At 37.2% G+C, this 21,876-nt stretch overlaps 1 protein-coding gene, 1 long non-coding RNA gene and 1 other non-coding gene across 24 annotated transcripts in view; 1 reads left to right on the top strand and 2 right to left on the bottom strand.

The window, feature by feature from the left end:
• LOC111246266 (chitotriosidase-1-like) overlaps positions 1-12,863 on the bottom strand; it is a 16,942-nt gene extending 4,079 nt beyond the window's left edge. The window contains exons 1-5 of one of the 20 annotated variants that reach the window (XM_022795570.2): positions 12,711-12,863; positions 12,509-12,598; positions 6,831-6,911; positions 1,265-1,401; positions 484-560 (exon numbers count right to left, since the gene is read on the bottom strand). In XM_022795570.2, the coding sequence (XP_022651305.1) occupies positions 484-560; positions 1,265-1,401; positions 6,831-6,911; positions 12,509-12,515 (302 nt within the window). In that variant the 5' untranslated portion in view covers positions 12,516-12,598; positions 12,711-12,863. Of the gene's footprint in view, positions 1-483; positions 561-1,264; positions 1,402-6,830; positions 6,912-7,744; positions 7,844-8,085; positions 8,340-8,367; positions 9,197-12,508 lie in introns of those variants that run through there. The other 19 variants (XM_022795568.2, XM_022795564.2, XM_022795566.2 and 16 more) reach the window with 19 other exon arrangements.
• LOC111246270 (uncharacterized) lies at positions 185-21,876 on the top strand. Of its 3 annotated transcripts, XR_015324890.1 has the most exons (4): positions 185-238; positions 4,152-4,773; positions 20,963-21,103; positions 21,761-21,876. It is a non-coding gene; the product is annotated as an uncharacterized LOC111246270 (long non-coding RNA). The 3 variants fall into 3 exon arrangements; XR_002671614.2 differs by lacking the exon at positions 185-238 and having other exon boundaries at positions 1,400-4,320; XR_015324889.1 differs by lacking the exon at positions 185-238 and having other exon boundaries at positions 1,400-4,773.
• TRNAM-CAU (transfer RNA methionine (anticodon CAU)) lies at positions 15,881-15,953 on the bottom strand. Its single transcript has one exon. It is a non-coding gene; the product is annotated as a tRNA-Met (tRNA).

The raw sequence follows: 21,876 nt of genomic DNA, 5'->3' as shown, positions 1-21,876 counted from the left end.
TTTAATTGACTGGTACATTTCCGTTAGAAAATGTTATTGTATCTCTCTCCATTTAGACTTTGCGATAGACCGTAAATAAATTATTTACAGCCTTGACGCAGGTAAATTGCGAGCGACTAATGAGTCACGTCACTTGCCAAGAATATTTAAATAAAGTAGACGTAACTGTATCCGGGCCGTTTATCCTAGCGTGAACATGGATACCAAGGTACCTAAGCATTGCTACTGAGTAGCATCGGTAAGTATATAACGCATATGTTTTCAAGCATACAGCTTTGTAACGTTTATCCATTAATGTAGGCTTAGTAAAGTTCCATCGAAATGGATAAGCGTGTTCTCGGTGTAATGCTTTCTGGTCTCGATAGGAGACAAGGATAGGTCTTTGAAATTGTCTGTCTATTCAATAAGCTCTGCTGTCCACCCCGTGCAACATTTCATAAAGTATGCTTTACGACAAAAAAGAAATTACGTGAAGTGTTTTACCTGTTCAATAGGTCATCATTTTTTACCATCGAAACGAAACCTGCATGATTACCCCCACCGCCAACAGAAATGAGGACCTGAAATTGTTTGATGTCTGAGATGTTAGTACTTGAAAAAGCAAACTTTAGAAAGACAAAAATAGAGCAACTGAAGAAATCGATAGCATAACTTATTAGGCTAGCCAGTGCCTTAGCCGCAGGTGAATGGTGTATTTTGTAATGAGTTGTGTTAATAATGAAAGACGAAGCTGGTATAAATTACGAGGCAGTTCTACGAGAAAAGCTGAAGAAAACATATACACATTTAAACGGCAGTACATTAACCTGCAAGAATGTCTGAATTGTACTTGAACTTGTGAGTCAAGCCCCTAAAATGCCAGAAATAGCGCCTAAATTAACTCTTAAACCGCTTTTCGTAACAATGTCTCACAATGGAGAAGCAATAACAAATGTGTCATACTAAAAAATGTCAAAATGCTATCCGCTGGTTACTATTTGCGCTGGTAACTTTCTATTTGCAGTAGGGGTATATTTCACCAAGACCCACTGCTGGAATAGAAACCAGTGAAAATTAAAACACACAGTGGCGTTGCATAACTGGGTTTCAGCATTAACAATTTCTAAGTTTGTTTCTACCAGAATAAACACACAAGATAATTACAAAACAGGCAATTCACCATTCAACACTAAGGTAAGAATTGTATTTTGATTAAAAAAATTAATGAGAAAGCCAATAGTTTTTAAGTACCATACTTTCTTATCTATGTACAACCAGCATACACCTTAAGTTTGGGATTTTTCTTTTTGAGTGCCACAACCGCGCTGTAGCTGCGCTCCCCGTGAGTTTCGCCTTCTCCAATAGTCCCATCGTCTTTCACGACGCAGAAACCTAGAATCAGATGCGTGATCAAAGAGACATCTGAAAAATATAGAATGAGAATAAAATCAAAGATAAGTGAAATATCTGCGATGATTATAGGATTGAAATCACGACGTCTAACTTAACGTCGGTATCAAAGTACGATGCAACGCCTCGATTCAAATTGCGATCTTTTCAAGGTGGCTATATAGCCAGCGGGTAGAACACAATCTTTGCTCTATATAGTCTTTGATAGTTCTGAATATATCCAATCGATCCCGTTAATCCAATCTATTGCTTTATTGTTAACTAACCTTTCGTTAGACTTATTATACTTATACGATTTGATTCGATTAAACTATAGTCGACCCGTTAGTTACAAAGTCTACTTTAGAGAACTTAAGTCGTGTTGTTAGTTTTGTATATACATATGACTCTTTTCTACAGGTACATTATTGACGCGACAATTGAGCGGCATATCGACATCAAGAGCTTTACGTAGGTGTCCTGGAGGCATAACTTCGAATTCGTAGCCAACCAGTTATTGGCTCGTCTCGAAAAAGCCATGAAATTATTAGTGCGAACGTTGAATCTCATTTAGTTGCTTCGTTTTTTCCACATAGATTTTCCATTTCTTTTTGGTGTCACAGTGCTAATATTGCTGCAGGTTGTTGTGCTTTTGTATATTTAAATTAAATGCATTTGTTGTTTTGTCACTCAGAGACAGAAACAGCGGAAGAACTAGATTCGGGTTAGAAGATAGCCAAATAATAGGCTAGTGGATATAATTTAATGATTTTTCAAAAAATCAGTGATACAAATTTGAAAATTCCTCGAAGCCTAAATGCTAAAAGCTCATCCTGATATATCAAAAGCATGCTTTCTGCTTTGAAAAGAACGACTTAGAAATTTGATGAAAGGCACAGAATTGCCGATTCGAAAGCAGTTGTGTTTTGCATTTGAAAAAGCAATATATTTTTGTTTTAATAACATCTATTTAATCAACACACACATAACATATCGGCTTTTTTTTGCGTTTTTCAATACACTTGCGTTCAATTGAAGTGAATTACTTACGTCCAGTATGAAGTAAGCGAACAGATGTCACAGTCAAAATATAGCGTATCACTATCCCAAATAAATGGAAGGTCCAATCAAAAAGCCTTAAGTACGTTTTTCTAATTGTGTTAGAAGAAATCGCTTTCTAATCAAGGTAGTATACTAAGAATGTTGGGCGTCAACTTGATCTTAAGTTCTTTTTCGACGAAGGATAAGATATTAACAGGTCCCAGTCTTCTATCTAGAGATTTGGAAATCTGAATTTGGAGGAATAATCAGCATTTTTTTTTTGTAATGCAAAGAGTACTAAAGATATATCCAAGTTTCCATTGATAGTTTTACATTCACAAAGGGTGCATATTTACTCGAGGCAAATGTTCAAAACATTGTCTTTATAAACAGTTTATATATATAATTAAATAACTGTTCAGGAACGTAGAAACAAACAACCTTTAACAAGTTATTTTCTTTTGATCTTTTAGTTCTAAGTATGGCGAAACAGAATAGCTCATATCTGGGCAATAATAATTCCGCTAAGCGATTGCAAATATTGCACTAATCTACTACTGAAGTTTTAAACAGCTAACAGTGGGTAACGAGGTAAGCGATTTTATCAAAGCTTGTGCAGACATCAATATTATGTCGCTGTAACTTCATGAACCGTCGTACCGTGAAGACCATCATTGCCATCACGGCGTTATGCTGGTGCTCAGACGCTCGACTATGAAATGACAGAATATAAATTTGTAACGTAGACAAAGATACTTAGCACGCTATAACAATACCAGAACATTCTAGTCAGAATCAGTGACCCAGATAACTGCATATGCAAGTAGCTAGATCCACCTCCGATTCGGCCATCGTAATCCGCGATAGGTATTTCCTACAATCGCTATTTCTTATATGATCAAAGTAATTAAGCTTACCACGAGTTTACTGCACTTATACAATGTGATTTGCTTTGGGGCTTATTTACATTTAAGACAGACCTTCACTATTCTGCGAGACTAACGATGAACTACATTATCCCGTGAAGAGACATTCATCTCATAACTAATATCTTTCCATATCGACTGTTTCGTTTACATCGAGAACGATTCATAATATGTGCACAATAGATACAGATGAGAAAATTTGACCGAGTTACGATTTTCGCATGATCTGACTTTCATGCATTTTGCCTCCTAAAACCTGGATATTTTTCATTTATCAATAACACGGTAAGCTTAAAACCGCGGAATGTAGTCGAGATATGAATGTTCGAGATTGCATAGCTTCAGAACGTTTGCTTCAAATATTATCTCAACAGAGACTCGAAATGAATGATTGTTGATAGAATGATTCGGCTCTGGTTTCACTCGCACTGCGGGTTTGACATTCGACTAGATAGAATCCTAGAATATCTCTCCAAAGTAATATCGGCATAGAACAACTTGCAGAACGACGTTTTTGTCGTCAGTACCCTCACATACTATGTAAAAGCCTGGCCGTAATGCTACCGTCCGAGGCCAATCCGTAATCACTTCAACTAGATAGGTCGCAATAGCATTGACAAACGGCAGTCTAAATCGAGACAGAACTAACCAAACCGGATTGTAGCTCTCATATTGTATAGTTGTGTTATAGAGCTAAAAATACGGCATGCGGCTACACGGCTGCATTGTCAGCTCCTACCATTATATAAAAGAGACAGACCCCCCTATTATATTCCACTAAATGTGTGAGTCTTCACAACGATCATGGTACCGCAGATGGCCGTCTAAATGATAGAAAAGCCGAAAGCCGGACTGCAGGGATTGGCCAGGTCAAACCGAGGCATGTGGAGTAGTTCAGCGACCAAGAAAACGGAAAGGTATCCGAAAGTGGCGCAAAATAGCAGAATATGGTTTGCTGCGACATCGGAGCTCCGAAAATAATCAGGTAAACAACAACAACAGTTGGACGGCCAGAACATTTACGGGACGTCTACTCGTACATGCCATCTTGTTCAAGCTAGCTTTTTCGTAGGCCGGCGGCGACGTATAACAGCATGGTGGCACAAACTGTGTCTGTGATTACTGCTGTTGTCGAGCTCAATCCAGAGCGGCTCGGCCATGTAGGCCCGGCACGAAAAACGGCCCCGTGATTAACTGAAAACGATCCGCTTGCAGAAAGCTCCGGTTAAAAACAATGTGGAGAAAAAAAGCGGCAAAAAGAATGGTGACGATCTTTTTGATTGCGCTAAAAGGCAAAAATGAATTCCAGCTAGAATACTGCATAAATAACGTATAAAATACAATACAATACAACACAGAAACGGGGAGAAATAAGAAAGATCGTTTGGTGTCTTTCTGACTTTTGATTACATATCTACAGTACGCAGCAACAATGCAAGTAAGTGACCCATTTACAACTGATGGTATAGCAAGTGTTATACATAAAATAATTGACTGCTTGAATGAGTAGATAAGCAGATATTAGTGCATGAGACCGTTTGTCGAAACTGTGTGTTCACTGAAATGCAAAAATAAAGACGAAGTAAAGAGCACTTTTTTCACACGAGCGAACTAGTGATATTTCGGAAGCTGAAAAAGTTTTCGGAAACCGCCACAGAACAAACGGTCGGATAAGTTCTGCTGATGAATAGATGTGATGATAATAAGTAAATGATTAGAATTCTGTAATATAATCAGTACGTTAGACGTTTCCAATCGTAAGTAGGAAGTCTGTTATAATTATCCGTTTTTGAAGAAAATTTATTTACTGACCTACTGTGTGTTTTTCTTGTTGTACTTAGAAGTCTTTAGTCTTAGAAGTCTTACTAGACCATGCTTACGTGAAGCAATTTTTTCCGCTTGACCTTTGAACAATTGACAACTAAATACGAAAGACAAACGGTGGATTATAGAGCTCTAGCGGCCTGCAGATCTCTATCCAGTATCGATCTGTAACGCACCCGGTCGTTAACAGCATACCAAGTAACTGATATTAACATATTCATGATAATCTTATAATACCAATAAAAATTTACTACCTATACTTAACAAACTTGCAGCGCGCTCTGTACGCTAACAAAATCTGCTATAGACTAAATGTTGGTGGGCGCCTGGGTTACGCAAAGAACACATGCCTACCACAGATTTCTTTCTTAGAGAAAATATTTACCCATGTCTTTCTCACATCACTACTTAATACAGAAGGCACTGCCTAATACATCGCTTCCTGTATTATGGCGCTATACATTCGTTTGGGTGCTCTAGATACAGTGGCTGAGAGCACTGAAGGAAATTTGTTATGAAATAACAGCATCATAATGGTAACTCGCTGATAACCCCTAGTTGTAGTTCTGTGGTAAAGAGATAGTCCTCTTGAATATCAACGAGTTAGAAAAACGCGTTTAGATGTTAAACAAGAAAATATTTCAACTGATAGCAGCCGCATCCTTATCATGGAAATAGCCAACATTGCCTGGTAATTCGCGTTGGAGATCCGTGTTTGAACGAATGTAAACATAATAACAACAAATGTGCTAGTAAAAATATTAAAATACAACAAAACAATTACAGTTAATCCAGGATGCAATTAATGAATAAATAAATCACTTTAGATAGATAAACTATTTTTAAGTATTTTAAATAGATAAACTATTAACACAGATATTTGGATGTGTTGCATATTTTTCAATATAATTTGTGTAACAAGTCTTGGCGTTCGTCTCACCCGTGGAGACGGAGGGTGATTGCCTTACTAACTATGCAACGTTTTATTTATGTACGACTTGATTGTCATTGTGCATGAGAAGATGAGATATTTTTTTTTGAACCGCGCGTTCATGAAGCTAGGCCAAATTTACATTAGAAGAACCATGGGCCTGTGATCAATGATTATTGTGAAGTCTACCGACGACTTATTCTGCACACAGTTCGTATGTTAACTTCGTGCTCTGTTGTGTATGATTGCCAATTGTGTCATAAAGTTAAGTCTCCTATAACTAAAGTAGAGTTCTGTTGTCAAAAGTCCACGTGACATCCGCAGAAATCATAAAAACCTCACATCAATTAATCTTTCTTAAGACTTTGTTCTTTACACGTGTGCTAAAGAATCATAGATAACAAACACTACACCTAACAGTGGCGCATAGCTGAACACGCCAGGTGAGAGGTGTCTAAAGTAACTCACTATTTTAGAGTAAATTTTCACCTACTTATGGATGATCAATACTGTTTATAGGCTTTATCGTATATTGATTCATTATATAGTTACTTAATGGTTCTAAATCCCGGACGGCGTTAGAATATCTAGCCTCATTGCATTAGCAATTAAAATATTTTCAATGCGCATATCTTCAAAATACAATCATTACTAATGCAATGAAATCTGATGTTTAACCTGCTGAAGCTGAATCGATGAATCATCGATCGAGCCTGATGAATCGAAATGACCCCACTCACCGATCTTTTCTGGTTTAAGCCCATTCTGAAGCCATCGATAGTAGCTTACAATGATACGATCGTCGCAGCACATTTCACTACCTGAAAATCATGCTGCAGTTATTCATGCAGTCATATTTATAAAGGATTTTGCCCAACAGAAATTAAGCAGCAGACAAAGGGGCTTTATTGTTTTGAAATGTTTTAGTTCAAAATCCTATTCATATTTATTTTCAAAAATCAAATTTGGAAAAGAAACACTGTTCAAGTACGTATCTATTAAAAAAAATGTCAATTAAACAGAATTTTAAGACCAGGACTTGCTATGGCCCGACAGTAATTCGGTGCAAGTAATAAGTGCGGTAAACCCAGTTCAGTTGCAATTTTATAATTATTATCAAAAATTCTGCCTTACTCAAGACGAGTTACCACTATATAATTTCGTCTTTGCTGATTTTTTTTTATCTCTGGCCAAGTACCTCTACACTTCCGTCACCTGGCTAATTGGTCGTTAAATGATTTCAACAGAAATTTTACATCAACGGTCAGTAGACCAAAAGGTTTTAAGAAAACAATGATAGAAGACGAAGTCTTTCATTCGGCTTTCCTAAATGGTGATTTTATATTAAGCTGTCAAGTAAGAAATCTGGGGACGACGTCTTAACGTCGTTCTTTGACGAGCTCACGTTCTTGCGTATTTCGCGTAAATCGTACTTCTTCATTTCTGCGAATTTTAGCGCGCATCAAAGAGCGCGAGTTCGGCTAATTTTTCAATAACCAACAATTTACGGTCTTTCGGTTAATCAAGTAAATAAAGCGCCCACTTGCCAATATCATTGCTTAAAACTTATCTAAATAACTAAGAAACGTCACTATTATTGTAATCGTTATGGGATCAACTTTAAAAATTAACTAAACTTCACGCCTAAACTTACTGTAGTCATTATGCATTGTGTCACGTTAAGGTGGGTACATCCGACGTTGTCGAAAGGATTATGTCGAACGCCGCATCAGATACAACTGGGCATCTTGTTTTTTATCACAAATAAAATTGCGACATTAACACACCAAAAACAAATGTCTTAATCAATAATAAAACTCCTATACTAAACAAAGCTAGATAATTTACTTAATAATTCTATAATAAGAACGGATTCAGTTCTACACTCAGGGCACACCTCGTCGAGCACTAAGTATCGCTCACAATATCCGATTAATATGATCCAAATTAGGAATTAAAAATAATCTGTTACAGGGCATCAAGTCCACTACATACATGCACTCGGCACGCTAATACACACGAATAACACTGTAGAATTAAACGCTTGCTTCGGACAACTATGAGAACAAATTTCTCACAACACAAGTACTTCCACTCGTTCATATAGAAATATAGATATCTTTGATCGACTGACACTTGATAGGATTTTCTAAGCCTCAGCTGTTTCTCTTCCCTAAGACAAAGCAGACGAAGCTTTTGTCAGCGCAATCAATAGTCTCTTCAAGGTTTGGCTGTTTCTATCGGCTCTGAATACAGACAAGCACACGATGACCGTACCTTCAACGCGATTCGCAGTATTAGTTTGCCAGATTCGATTGTGCACGATATCACGCTTATTATTTTAGGTGAACGCTAATGTTCAGCGGAGAATGACCGCAAGAACTACTCGTTCAGCCCCATCACCTGTAACCGACTTCCTTATCCTTTAACAGCAGAAACGTCTGTGTACAGGCATTACATTCTCATCTAAGTTTGGAGCCAGATCTGACGATCTGTATACAAAAGCAGCATTGGTACACGGTATTCAGGTGTTCTGTCGCACACAGCACTAATATCACTTAAAATAACGAATAACTATTGCCCCCACCGGTATCAGTCGACAAGCTATCGTCCAGTTTCATCTGACTTAACTGTGAAAGTTCCATCTTGCTTACGATCACTTCGATGCTTTATATCGTTAAGCCTGTTGCAACTGCTGTCATCTGTAGCTTTGCAAAACGAACAGACGGAGGGATGGACAATCAATGCGCTAGCAGCCAACAGCAGACTGATGGACCCCAGCTGAATGACGATTACGTCCATTTACTACTAAGTTCTTTCGCTCTCCCTCGCTGATCGGAAGCTTTATACGCGCGGACGCCACACTGGACGCTTGGGCTCGCACAGCAACGCCATGTTGCTGACTACAAGCAACAGCGGCTGCAGTCACCTCTTCCGTATAGAACCAGCGAATATCGAGAAGCCCTATGATAGGTAGTTTTCTGGCCACATGACGCCGATTTCGACTGTGGCACCGTTTTGGGTAAGAGCAACTTCGAAGAGCGACCGACGCTCTGGCAAATGGACCCCCGAGCAGGCCAGCTCGAGAAAACTGCCGAAACGATGTCTGCGACGTAATATTATGGTTTAGATTAATGGCAGAACGACCCACAAAACGAGAAGAGACGCAACCGCTCTGAACTCTTTCCCATCAGCTACCATTTGATTCTTGCCCATTTTCTCATGCGAATTAATAGGTCGATTTATCTAAACAGATGAAATTAGTGACGGAATGCGCGCCGGTAGAGGAACATTGAAACATATTATAGATTAATCAGTTAGAAATTGAAACTAATAACTAGCTGACCGATTTTGTGCCACAGCTTTGATAATAGCCAGCACACTGATTTATTTAGGCTTATTCTCTATGTTTACATAAGAATACGCTTCATTGTCGTCATCAAGAACATTTTACGAATGATCGTACAGATCAAAAATTCACTCCAGATATAAAACCGATTTGCGCTCCTATCATGTGTTTTATCAACAAACACCCGCTTACGTTAGACCAAATTCTTCAAGCACACCATATTCCTGATATTTAATACCAGAGTCTGCATGTCCTCAATAGAAAAGCTTCGGAAACCGTTTTAAAGTGGGTGCCAAATGCATTGTTCAGACAGGCGCATAGCACCTGTGTATGCAAGCCTCTCGGCACGAAGTACCATAACGTGAGGTTTTACACCTGTGTAAGTTTTGAAAGGTTTTAACCTCCTCTATTCTTAAGTACCTAGATTGCCTCATGGCTTTCGACTGTGGAACTCTTGGACACCGTTAGTGAAACGTTGTAGAGCCTTAAAAGCATAGACAAACCTTATCCATACTGTAAAACACCAGCTGCGATTTAGGCTTGCAAGCAAAAATCATCTGACATGTTCATGATTACCGCGATAGTTTTGCCCGATCTTAGTTATCAATAGTAACTGTAATAGAGCATTTTCCTGCTATAAAACAATTTAAGGTACCTGAATCCGATGCCATAATTAGGCCAGCATGTTATTCCCTGGTAGCCATTTCACGCATATATTCAATTGCTGGTTAATCCATACCAGATCATAGACAGGGTCAGCTTTTTGTGTGATAATAGATTTATTTCGCCATAATACTCTGTAACTAGAACGGAAACTGCCTCGTAATTAATAGAACTAAAGTAATCTACAACTTATTAGACACATTCTAAGTTCACTTCTAAGCAACTGAAATCGTGGTATCGCGATGAAGTGTTTGCCTGCTGATCGCAAAGACCCAGGAGTGACCCAGGTTCAGACAAGTGCGTAAGCACATAATGTTACTCTCTAATAAAAATCCGATTAGTAACATCTATATAGTCATTATCTTTTCATCTACTCGGTCCCTCCAGATATTGCTCGTATTGAACTTTCTAATTCAATAGGTCCTTGAAACAATGATAATTACTAAGTCAACAATAGAAACTGTTTTTATTTTTTTTGGAGGCGTGAACACCCAAAAGGAACCGACCTGTGCCGTTCATAATTTTACTTGTAGCGGAAACGCAGCTCAGAACGGATTAATCGTTTGAGGACAAGCACTCCATTCGCTTGGTATTGCACTAACCCAGAAGTTATGTAAAGATCAACCAGCTAATGTTGATTACTATAAGGAAACCAATGATAAATTACACAAGCGTAAAGTCCTCCTGTGTAAGAGATTAGCGAAGGCAAGAGTGAAAAGTAGAACTTGATGAAAAATCGATGCAATCGCCAACTCACGAAAACGAAATAATTTGTGCGATGGCTTTTTTAATTCGTTTAAGCACACATGTATGAAATAGAATTGGCAGTAATGATGGCGGAAAGTTTCGCTTCTCTATTGTTCTGGGTTTATAGAAAACAGGCAGCCAATAAGCATTTGCTCCAATCAATACGAAAAATAAACGTAGTCGATTTCTATTTAAAAATCTTCTAGTCAAGTTGAGGTAAATGATGTCTGATTTATTTAAAAAAAAGCTGCACTCAGTGACAGGTTTGATTTTGTTTTAAAATATTCAACTGCTCAATAACTAATAAGAAAAATTATTACTGCTTATACGATCTTTGCAACGCATAGCTAAGTTAGCACTTTTTTTATAGGCTAGGTTTCGGAATAACAAAACAATGAAAAAACACTCGCTACCATTTCTTTTTTGTTACCAGTGCTTTTGTTTCATACTTGAATTAGCTTGTACATAAGTCAAATAAACTAGCAATCCATTATTCTACCTATTTAATTTCGCAAATGTATCACCCTGTTAATAAAGATATTATAGAAGTTAAACTACTGCAAACAACTTATATAGATTAACCCGCTTATGAGTACGGTCTATGCAAGTAAGTGCATATATGAGAGAATTGCGCAAAACGAGAAATGTGCCTTACATTTTTTATGTGTCACCGTAACTATATATATATATATATACATACATATTTTTGAAATTTTTTTTAAATTAATAATACTATAATTATTAATAATACTGATATAATAATAATTAATAATACTATAATTAAAACACGGCTATCCGTGAAATGCAATGATACAAAACATGTTCAGTCGCGTTTATTTTTCACGGTCACATAAAAAAATACACAAAAACACAAGATAAATTTATGAAAATGTGAAACGTTCGTTATTTCTACGAAAACCAACACTTTTATCAAATCTAGATCCATAAAGGGCAATTGCATACTAGAGCTCACATCCATCAATCTTTTGGATGATTTGATTTTTTTTATCCACTAATTGTTCGGGCCTTATAGAAGTCTAATGACAAATGGCACTCCTACATGTACTTGAAAGAACATGTTTGTTTCAATCTATCGCTTATATAAACTAGCGAATCCCTCATTAGTGTAGCGGATAGAGCGCGTAGTTTTTTCAATAAGCACTGGCATGATAGCATGTGCTTTATTTATTAGCACCGAGTATACGAGTTTGAAACGAGAGCATCTGGCGGGATATACGTCCCGCATTTAGACTCGAACCTATGCGGACGGTAGGTATATTTAATATTATAAGCAAAAGTCTCAAACAACATTACATGAATTCAAGATACCTGATCTCAGCGTGGATTATAAACAATAACAAAATAAGTAAGTGACTAAATTAAACTTCTTTGGGGCAAACGGATTTAATTTAGAGAGAGAGAGAGAGAGAGAGAGAGAGAGAGAGACGCACCTGAATATTTAGTACAACAACTAACATTAAAGCATTAAGATTACATGTCAACATTGAGGCAAGGTTATCCGTGTAACGGACAGTTGTAACAGTTGAATGTCCCAGTGATATCTTTTTGTTGACCGAATATAGAAGTCGATGTACGTTTATCTTTTAACAACTGTCTTAATGAAGTCCGATCGTTATTTGCGCCTGTCGAGCGTCTTACCTAACATAACACCTAGTGAGCAAATAGCTCAAGGCAGAACTTGAAGATAAAACGTTCCATAGTTGAATGAGCGCCACTGATCACTGTCACCTGGAATCGGATTCTTTCGAAGTCACTGTCTTCTTATGCAACGATAAGCGTTTCTGATAGCATGCCATCTAAGCAAGTGTAAATGAAACCTCCTTACATCGAAAACAATTACCAGATCAGTCACTAGAGCCACTTCCTAATTGGTGACATTTATCAGGACAAGTCCGTCGACATGAAAACGTTGGATATTCGCTCACAGTCCGGTTCAGCTTCACGACTATCTTTCCCACCCGTCTTTACCACAGCCGCAGAACACAAATGCATATAGACGTTAGCAGAAGACAGTAGGATGTTGGCTAATGCGGCTGGGTGCGCGAAGAGTGCGCGAGTTGGGTTATGTCTGAAAGCTGAGGGAAAGCGTGTCTCAGTTTGTTAATGAAACTTACCCTTAACTTTCCGTGGGATTTAAATGTATGTAACGATCAAATGTGTCTTCAGTGTTGATAATGGCAAACATTTGGTGAGATCATAGAGGTTCTTAGATTTAAATTTTTCTGCTTTAAGTTGGTTATGCAATTATCGTTCTCTCGGGTTAGCCAACGAAGGTCCGCAACTGTTTGATGCAATGAAGACGTTTCCGTACCGGAGTACGACTAAGCTTAGTGAACTCATGAATATTCTACTAGAAAAAAACTTTAGAAACGAATTACTTTTATTTATTAGATAATAAGATAATTTTGGTGGCAATTGTTGAACATCGATGGATTACATAATATCGATTAGAGTGAGAAAACAGTCGAAGTGCATGAAAAACATTGATATTCCCTATAGGAGTAAAATAGAAACGTTTCTGTACGCTACAGAAACTATTGTTATAACGTGCCGCGACCCAGTAGTTGCTGGTTGATCAAATATAGGCAGATCATGCGATTAAAATATGTCCTCTTTGTACGGAATGATTCCTTAAACAGAACAGCATTCGGGTAAATTAAATGTATAAATAAATTCCTTAAATAACTAACATAGGGTACTAGCAATTACTTTATGGCTTCATATATCGTTGCTGCGAACTGTTTATGTTAATCTTCCACCTGAGTAGCCTCTCCAAGAGAACTTGTCGAAATAGGCTTGAATAGATTTGATGATAATAAATGTACGAAGACAACGACCCTTTCTAATGGGTTTTTATAGCGTCACAAACACGGCTCAGCACTTCACGTAGCGCAAGCATCAGGCACCGGCCATCAGCTCGAAAAAAAAAAAAACATGTACAGAACATTGTCTGTTGCTGGTCATTTGTTGGTCATCAACCAATTTCAGTCCAAACGACAAACGCGCCAATTCTCCCCATGGAGACGACGAGGCCCACGACAGCGTTACAGTGGTCTTATCTTGCTAACAGTAAGCTGTGATTATCTGTACATTTCTACATCTAATACTACATACAATAATAGTACATTTCTGCCTAACGGCTTCACAGGCTCATTGGAATGATCTGTCGAGCTTATTGCCGTCTGGTGATTTTCATAATATCTAAAGCCATATTATAATAGGATTAGACGCCGTTGTCAAAGCAGCTTGGGTAAACCGATGGTTTTCAGTGCCGCGTATGATGTATGCAGGTAACGAAGTGCGTAAACGTGTAACAATAGCATAACTAGTCTCGACTTATTTTACAATTAACACATCTAAAATAGTATGAAGAAAAAATACAGTACATAATCGATTATCACACCCAGTGACCAACAGATCTTTGCTCTACGATGGTGTGTGTGCTATGAAAGCCTGTGATCGTGTACTAATACTTAGCGAAAACCTGAAAGGTAGGGTGGTTGATAGAGGTTTTTTAAATGGAGCCAACTAAATCCACAGTTGTATTAATATGAAAATATCACACTGAACTTATTAGTCCACACGCCGGTTTCAGTTAGTTTTCTGATTCAATGGTTGGTACCTTCAATGTAATGACTTAAAATTACTAACGATCCAAATGTACAGCAAAGACAGGCATCAATTTTAGGCATGAGTGATCTTTTATGACTGAATAACAATTGCAACTGAAAAAACAATCGAGGAGTGGGATAAAAAAAGGCACAAGTCACGCTACCAGCATATAATACGTGTTCACTTTAGTTATCTGTCAGATACTAGTTAAGCCTCCATAGGGCTCTATGCTTACAGCGCTTTGCTCCAATTGACTAAATGACACCGCGTTATTTTGCGCACAGTGAGGTGCCTATTTGAAATAGGTTTGATCAGTAATATCTCATAATACAATAAAATGAGAAAATTACACCTATTATATGAATCTGCTAGATAAAAGAACCTATGTAAGCCTATAATTACCAGCCTCAAACTTCCCTGAACCTCGATCTTTTAGTGGAAAGATACTACTAGCCTGCCATGTCCATGGCCAGAGATCGATCGATATCCGACCAACGCCATTTTACTGACCACGTCCTGACCCAAAAATTATATTCGTTGCAGCTAGCGCGCACGATACTCTCGGCCATACAGCTATAAGCTACTGTAATTAATATACGGTACCACAAAATGAATAGAGTGTACGTAAATACACGGAGTATATAGATAGAAACAAAACTCGTATTCCATAGTCATCATAGAGTGTTTGTAAAGGAGCATTTAACATCGTTTCATTATGAATAACAATAAACATAATCTAAACGTTATTCACTTCAAGCAAAAACCTTAGTTATTCAATAACGGAATAATTTAGAAATAGTTCGTACATACGAGTGAATAGCTACTGCAACGCACCCTTGATTCTTTTATTATTGATGATTTAAAATAGGTACGGAAAAATTTGAAGCTGAACTTTGATCCTACATCAGCTTCGCTGAATGTTCTTTACTGCCATTTGTTGGTCTGTACGAACCCAACCAGAATATATTAACGAAATTTTTGAGTTTCAGTAAATTGTATAAATGCATGAAAATAATGTTCTTTCTCATTCAGAGTTCATATCTATTGAATGTTGTTCGTTTATATGTGAAACGTATGGTGAAAGGGAAATCCGCGGCACTGAAAACAGACCTGACCCGTGCAGATAATCAGACCATTTACTGAGTTATTTGAAAAATTTATTTCTATAATTCAAGTGTCAATTTGACTGTGGCAAAACGGAGTTTCCCATATTGTATATTACCTGTAAGTATAGGAATACTCAGCTACCTTCTTGAGCGTATGTGAGAAACATCTCAGTCTAAAGATCCTATTCCCTGGAGTAGGGAATCCACAGTCAAAACGATTGACACCCTTCGGTGCTTACTATCTTTCGAACATGAAGAACGATTTTAAAATAATTTGTCAGAAAAAAGTTTTTGCCTCGGGTGAGGATCGAACTCACGACCTTCAGATTATGAGACTGACGCGCTGCCTACTGCGCTACCGAAGCTTGGGTGAGGGGCTTCTATTATTGCCCAAACAACTGATTCAATAAGCGAGCCATACAGCTCTCAGGGCGGCCATCATCGTCATCTGCAGAGTCTTTAAACCGAGCTATGTTTGGTAAAATGGTGATAATAATAAGCACCGGATTGATAAAGCTTGAATAACTACAAAAATACATAATTTTACTATTCCTAATTGCAACTATCGTAGAGCTTAATCGATACGAATAAAATATTAATTCTGTAATATACTTATATTTAATGTTAAAAATACCAGTGATCTAGCTTAGGTGCACGTTAATAAAATGTAGGCATTCTTATAACTGATACAACGATTTCATTCGATCCGCAAGATGTTGGAATCAAGTATTTGAGAGTATCTTATAGACGATTATTGTGAGTAAGTGAAATAACACTGTAAACTCTGAATAGGATTGAAAAAAAATAATTTTTTTGGCGATTATATATTTTTTTTTTTTTTTTTGTTATGTTTCGACGATAACATAAGTAAAAAAACTAAAAGTCTGAGATATTGATCCTTTATTCGCATTGTGGAGTATCACTATTTTACACAAAAGAGTACTTATTCACAACGATGTATCTCGATTGCGCTTTATACATTAAAGTTTATCGTAAATCATTTTTCGTGTTCTATCACCAAGTCATAAAATAAAGTATCGATTTGTTCAGATCAGCGTAATTATCGAACGCCATCGGTCTGGCTATCACTCAAAGCATGTAAACATCTTTCCTTTAGTCTAAAATAGAGACAACCCAACAGTAAAGGTATACAATTAATGAACGATATTTTACCAAATGTCGGACCATCTGGCATTTCGATAATATCAATACTTTTTTCGATCAAATTGGTTCTGGTACTGGTTGAAACCAGGACTAGCGTTATCGTAACTAACCGGAATACACCATTAGTTATATAGAAAAAATGAAATATAGCCTGCCGCTTTTTTTATACCCTAATTTTATACCCTTACTATACACGTAGGACACTTCGCTTACCTATTGTTTTAAGAAGTTTAATTTGGAAGTTTTAGTTATGCTATATGCCGCGGGAATCAATTTGCTTTTGAAAGGTTTGATAAAATGCTCGGTTATAACTCTAAGTAACGATGATTTGATTATAATTAGTGATAGCTTTATTATTGATGTAAAGCAATTAAAGTCTATCTTTTTTTTTGTAAATATCTATAATGAATCACGAAAATTCACGTCATAAAACGTTACAAGTAATGTTGTGGAACGTCGATTATGTCTACACTAACAGCAGTTAAGGTGGCTGTTCGACATTCAACATTGACGGAAATTTCCTTTTTTCTCTATGCTGCAATCGAAATTTTGCTTCAATACGATATCGACTAATTAAAGCACATCTGTAATAAGTTAAAAGAAAAGTCATGGTTTTTAATGAAAACATTACTATATATGGCGAAGTTGATAAATTACACAAACTTGCGGCATTTCATCAAGCCAGGCATCCCATTACTGACAGATAGCGTAAATCATTCTTAAAATTTCGTATTTTTTGTTGGAAAGTTACGAACAGCTCCTCGACGTCTCAAGCTTTTCAATTACTGCATGATTTAAAGCCTTTATAATATCCAGTTCTAAAACTACTCTTAGAGAACATTGTTTCTCTAGGATCTCAGCACTTCAGCTTTGTGTGCCACGAACTAAGTGAAACTAAGACAGAAACAATTATCATTACAAAGAGGCGATTCGGGACGAATCGGGCAAGTTATAAGGTCTGGCCTCCGCTTCTTACTTCCCACGCGAGCCGATTGGGGTGGAAATGGCTTCTAATGGTTTCATGGATAAACGCTGGATGAAGATTTGCTGATTCAGGGGGATGGGAGGACTGACTATATTGGGAAGAATGTTCTTGCTATCTTAAATGTGAACATGAAGACATGAATACTGTTAGATAACTTGAGAACAAACTGTGCAGCATGTATGTCCCGATATGCCATAAAAAAACGTCCCATACTGCATACGCTTAATTGACGTTAGTGTAATGCAGATATTTATCTCCAATGACGCTTGGACAGCTTAACAGGCAAACTTAGCTCTTTTGTAGCAGCACCGCAACAAAGATAAGGTCAACTTATTTTTTCGTTTATGTGGCGCATCACTCGTTAATAAACCGTTCATAATACAACGTTGTTGTCGACTCTTCAAAGGCAAAGTCGATGCTACGGCTTAGACAGTTGGTTAAACATATTCAACTTAAAATATTGGTATATCCATACCAGGTACGCGATGACACTACCGTCACCAAAACAAAATTCTCTCTCTCTCCCTCCCTCCCTCCCTCCCTCTCTCTCTCTCTCTCTCTATATATATATATATATATATATAAGACAAAGAGAGAGCAGACGATACAAGTAAGACGACGAATCAAATGGCTCCCTATTATAAACACTTGATAAATACACATGAGGTCTCGGTTACAATACTGTGCTTTTGCTTATCGATTAACAATCAGCGTGCGAAACAGGGGTATAATTACTCGATGTCATTACGGCTACGTTGTCAATGTGCACATTTTCGGCACCTAATAAAGGTAAAACAGGATCAAAGACAAATATGGCGAGCGTCGTAAGATTAATTCGATGCCCAATTAACTTGATGAAGAATGATAATATAAAAGGTGTATTATAAATCATCATATTGTAAACTGGTCCACTAAATGTGACTTACCCACCTTTATTTTTAGAACCTCATATTGTGAAGTCCATGAACAAATGATACTCTACGGTATAGTAGCGGGTATTGTAGACAGGTGTGGCCAGCTATGCGACGACTATGGACAGATGTTTTTAGTGCCACGTGCATTTTCTAAATTGTTGTAAATACTTTCTCAACCATAAAAATGACCCTCACCTTAGCTGTACAACCTAAAACAGCTTTTTGTGACCTAAACAATTTCAGTGACATTTAATGCTGTATTGTTGAAAATCCAACATCGTGTTTCAAGCAAAAAACGACAAGACTGCATTTTTTTGCTACGTAAAATCAACCTCATTTATGACCTTACGAAAGCTAAAGAACTCGCTTGCCTTTACTAAGGAATATATATACATATATATAACATAGAATATTACTAAAAAACAACGCTGAGGAAAATCACAGGTATTCATTAACTTTATCAAACGATATACACTTGCTTGAAGTGAACGCGACGAGCCAGTTGCTCATAGTAACTAACCTAAAGTAACTAATTATAACGACAGTTATGAGAACTGGATATTCTGTCAGCAAATACAAACTGATCAATAATAAAGTTGTTGTGACTCCAGAACAAAGAAAGTGAGACATTAAATTCACGGACGAACTCAATAGAGTGCCCATAGGTAAGCACTTCACATCGCGAGGATAGTCCAGCAATGTAGTAGCAACATGTTTATATCCTAAGCCTAATGACATATAGTATCTGCTTGTGAGGTGATTTAGATTTGAAATATTGCGTACACACATTTCGTTTCGTCGTCTGATACAATACAGAATCTGAAGTAAAGCTCTAAATATTTGATCGTACATCAGCGCTCGTTTTACATATCTTATATATATATATATTTTCAAATATGTCGTCAAGCGCCATAAGACAACATTAAGCGTTTATCTGCGAATTTTTAGCGCCATATACAGGACAGACGCGCAGCTTTGTTTATTATCGACAACCGACTCAATGGAAGTAAACAGTTTTAACGGCTAGCGCCATCTGTTAATACGGAAGCTCAACACGAAGTATTCAATGATATCTGTGAACGGTATCTGTGTAGGCGTACTCGGTATTAGTTATTAGAAGACATGCTTGAATTTGTATGTTTCAATGGGTATTGCCCACTGACTCAGGTGGCCATCAAAGTCGTCTGTATATATGTCAAATATACGGCATCATCGTTACATTGGGATTTGGATGCTTCGTGATTTCACATTTACTTTATGTTTCGCGGATACTACTAATGTCAAGTTTCTAAGGTTTTATGTTGAATGAAGGTTAAACAGCTTATCGATGAGGCATCCTTTACTATCAGATATAACAGGTCTGTGAAGGTAGCCAGAGCACAAGGAAGCTCTTCTTCGTAAACGTCCTCGATCCTAAAAGATGATATAACTTTCATATAAGAAAAAATAGCATCGTAATTTATTACACCTCGATCTACTGCAGTGGCCTGAAATTCGTCACTAGCGCCATTACGACCTTGGGTTTAGTTGAAACATTTTTTTATTCCGTTGTCCGACACAAGCGTACTATCCAATATAGTTGTCCAAGTGAATCTGGTAAAGGTACGTGCAACAGCAAAGCTGATTCGTATCCGGTATATGTAGATACCGCAATTGAACAGTACGTAAATGTAGCTTATTTGCCAATACCCTATTAGGACCAAACCTAAACCTTCGAGCAGCACTGAATCAAACGTTAAACGTAAATTTGTAGCACGATGGGAATGGATCTTGTCTAGTCGGAGAATTTCCATTGACTGGTAAAATCATGTCTCTTAGTGCTGCGCATCGTCCTTCGAAACTATGCCGTTCTTTGCTGGACACAATTTGATTTGGCTAGATTTAAAATATGTGGTGGCCAGTAACCTTACTTAACCCATTCGATTGTAATTGGTGGCCTCAGATATAACTTATTCTCATTACCTTAATCGTTACTTTGTATAGCTACGGTGACATAAACCTAACCTAACGTGCCTAATGATCTTTAAGAACATGTACAGGGATAAATATTTAGGTGCCGCCTTGCCAAGTGCCTGATATAGATCGGTCTTTAAATTGAAGAAAGTTACTTTTGGTGAGTAAATAGTTTCAGTATAAATTATCTTGCAAATCTAAATGGCATATTTTGGTATTATGTGGGCGTTTTCATCATTACGTGGTATACCTACGGTGCACCTCCGCCTAACTCATTAATATGTTCGATGACACACACAAAAAGACCTTAGCTCCTTCTTAACAAAAGCCTAATTTTGATTTGTTTTCTGTTTGTTAGGAGCAGCTTTTGATCACATGTTCTACAGCGCGAGTATAGAGCAGCTTAAGAGCTACTAGTCGTTCATCAGAGGCATATTTTTTTAATCAATCTCCGATGTACGTGACAACGAACTTGCCAACCGATGCTGGTTATCTTAAGGTATGAGATTTCTAAATGGTATTTTCATATCTCTATTAGAGACAGAGGCGATTTGATAACGATACGATTGAACTTGTTTTCTGGCTGACGAATAAAGTGCATTGTGAACAGTGTTTGTATATGTCTGTAGATATCACTTTACTAAGTATCAGTAGATATAAATTGCATTTTTATAAATACCTGCTATATTGGCCTTTTGCATTTTTTCCAACTCACAGTTAAAGGAAGTTTTTGAGGAAAAAGCGAGACAACCGTTATTTCAGTACGCAAAAAGTGATAGGAAAAATGGCTATACAAATTGACAAATCTTGAGATTTGCTTTTTGTGCATTATTGCTATTATTATGTATATGTTAACCAGGGAAACATAAAGAGACTCTTTTCAAATCTTATGTTAGGGCTATTATTTCCAAATTTACCAGTTCATATATACATATATATATATATGAGATGAACTTTTCAGAGTGAAGTACTGCAGTTCTGAAGAAGCCGATTGATCCCTGCAATAATATTATTCGTGCCCATTAAAATTTCCTTAACCTCAGACTGAGGAAGTTATCTGATTATGTCTCTCATCAAATTAAAGTACGGCCCTTTAAGTTTAGCCAGACATGCCAATTTTTATTTTTTTTAACTTATGGTATTGGTATTGTTTCAGGGGACATGTTTTCGTTATGCACCTGATACTGTGAGCAGAGCACGGATTTATTACATCAAACGCATCATTGTATTACCGAAATAAAATGTACCAGCCATATTTGTTTGTCCTTCTTA

Source organism: Varroa destructor, unplaced genomic scaffold (assembly GCF_002443255.2).
Source record: "Varroa destructor unplaced genomic scaffold, Vdes_3.0 BEIS01000003.1, whole genome shotgun sequence".
Taxonomy (NCBI): domain Eukaryota; kingdom Metazoa; phylum Arthropoda; class Arachnida; order Mesostigmata; family Varroidae; genus Varroa; species Varroa destructor.
This window is presented reverse-complemented; position numbering and strand designations above follow the sequence as displayed.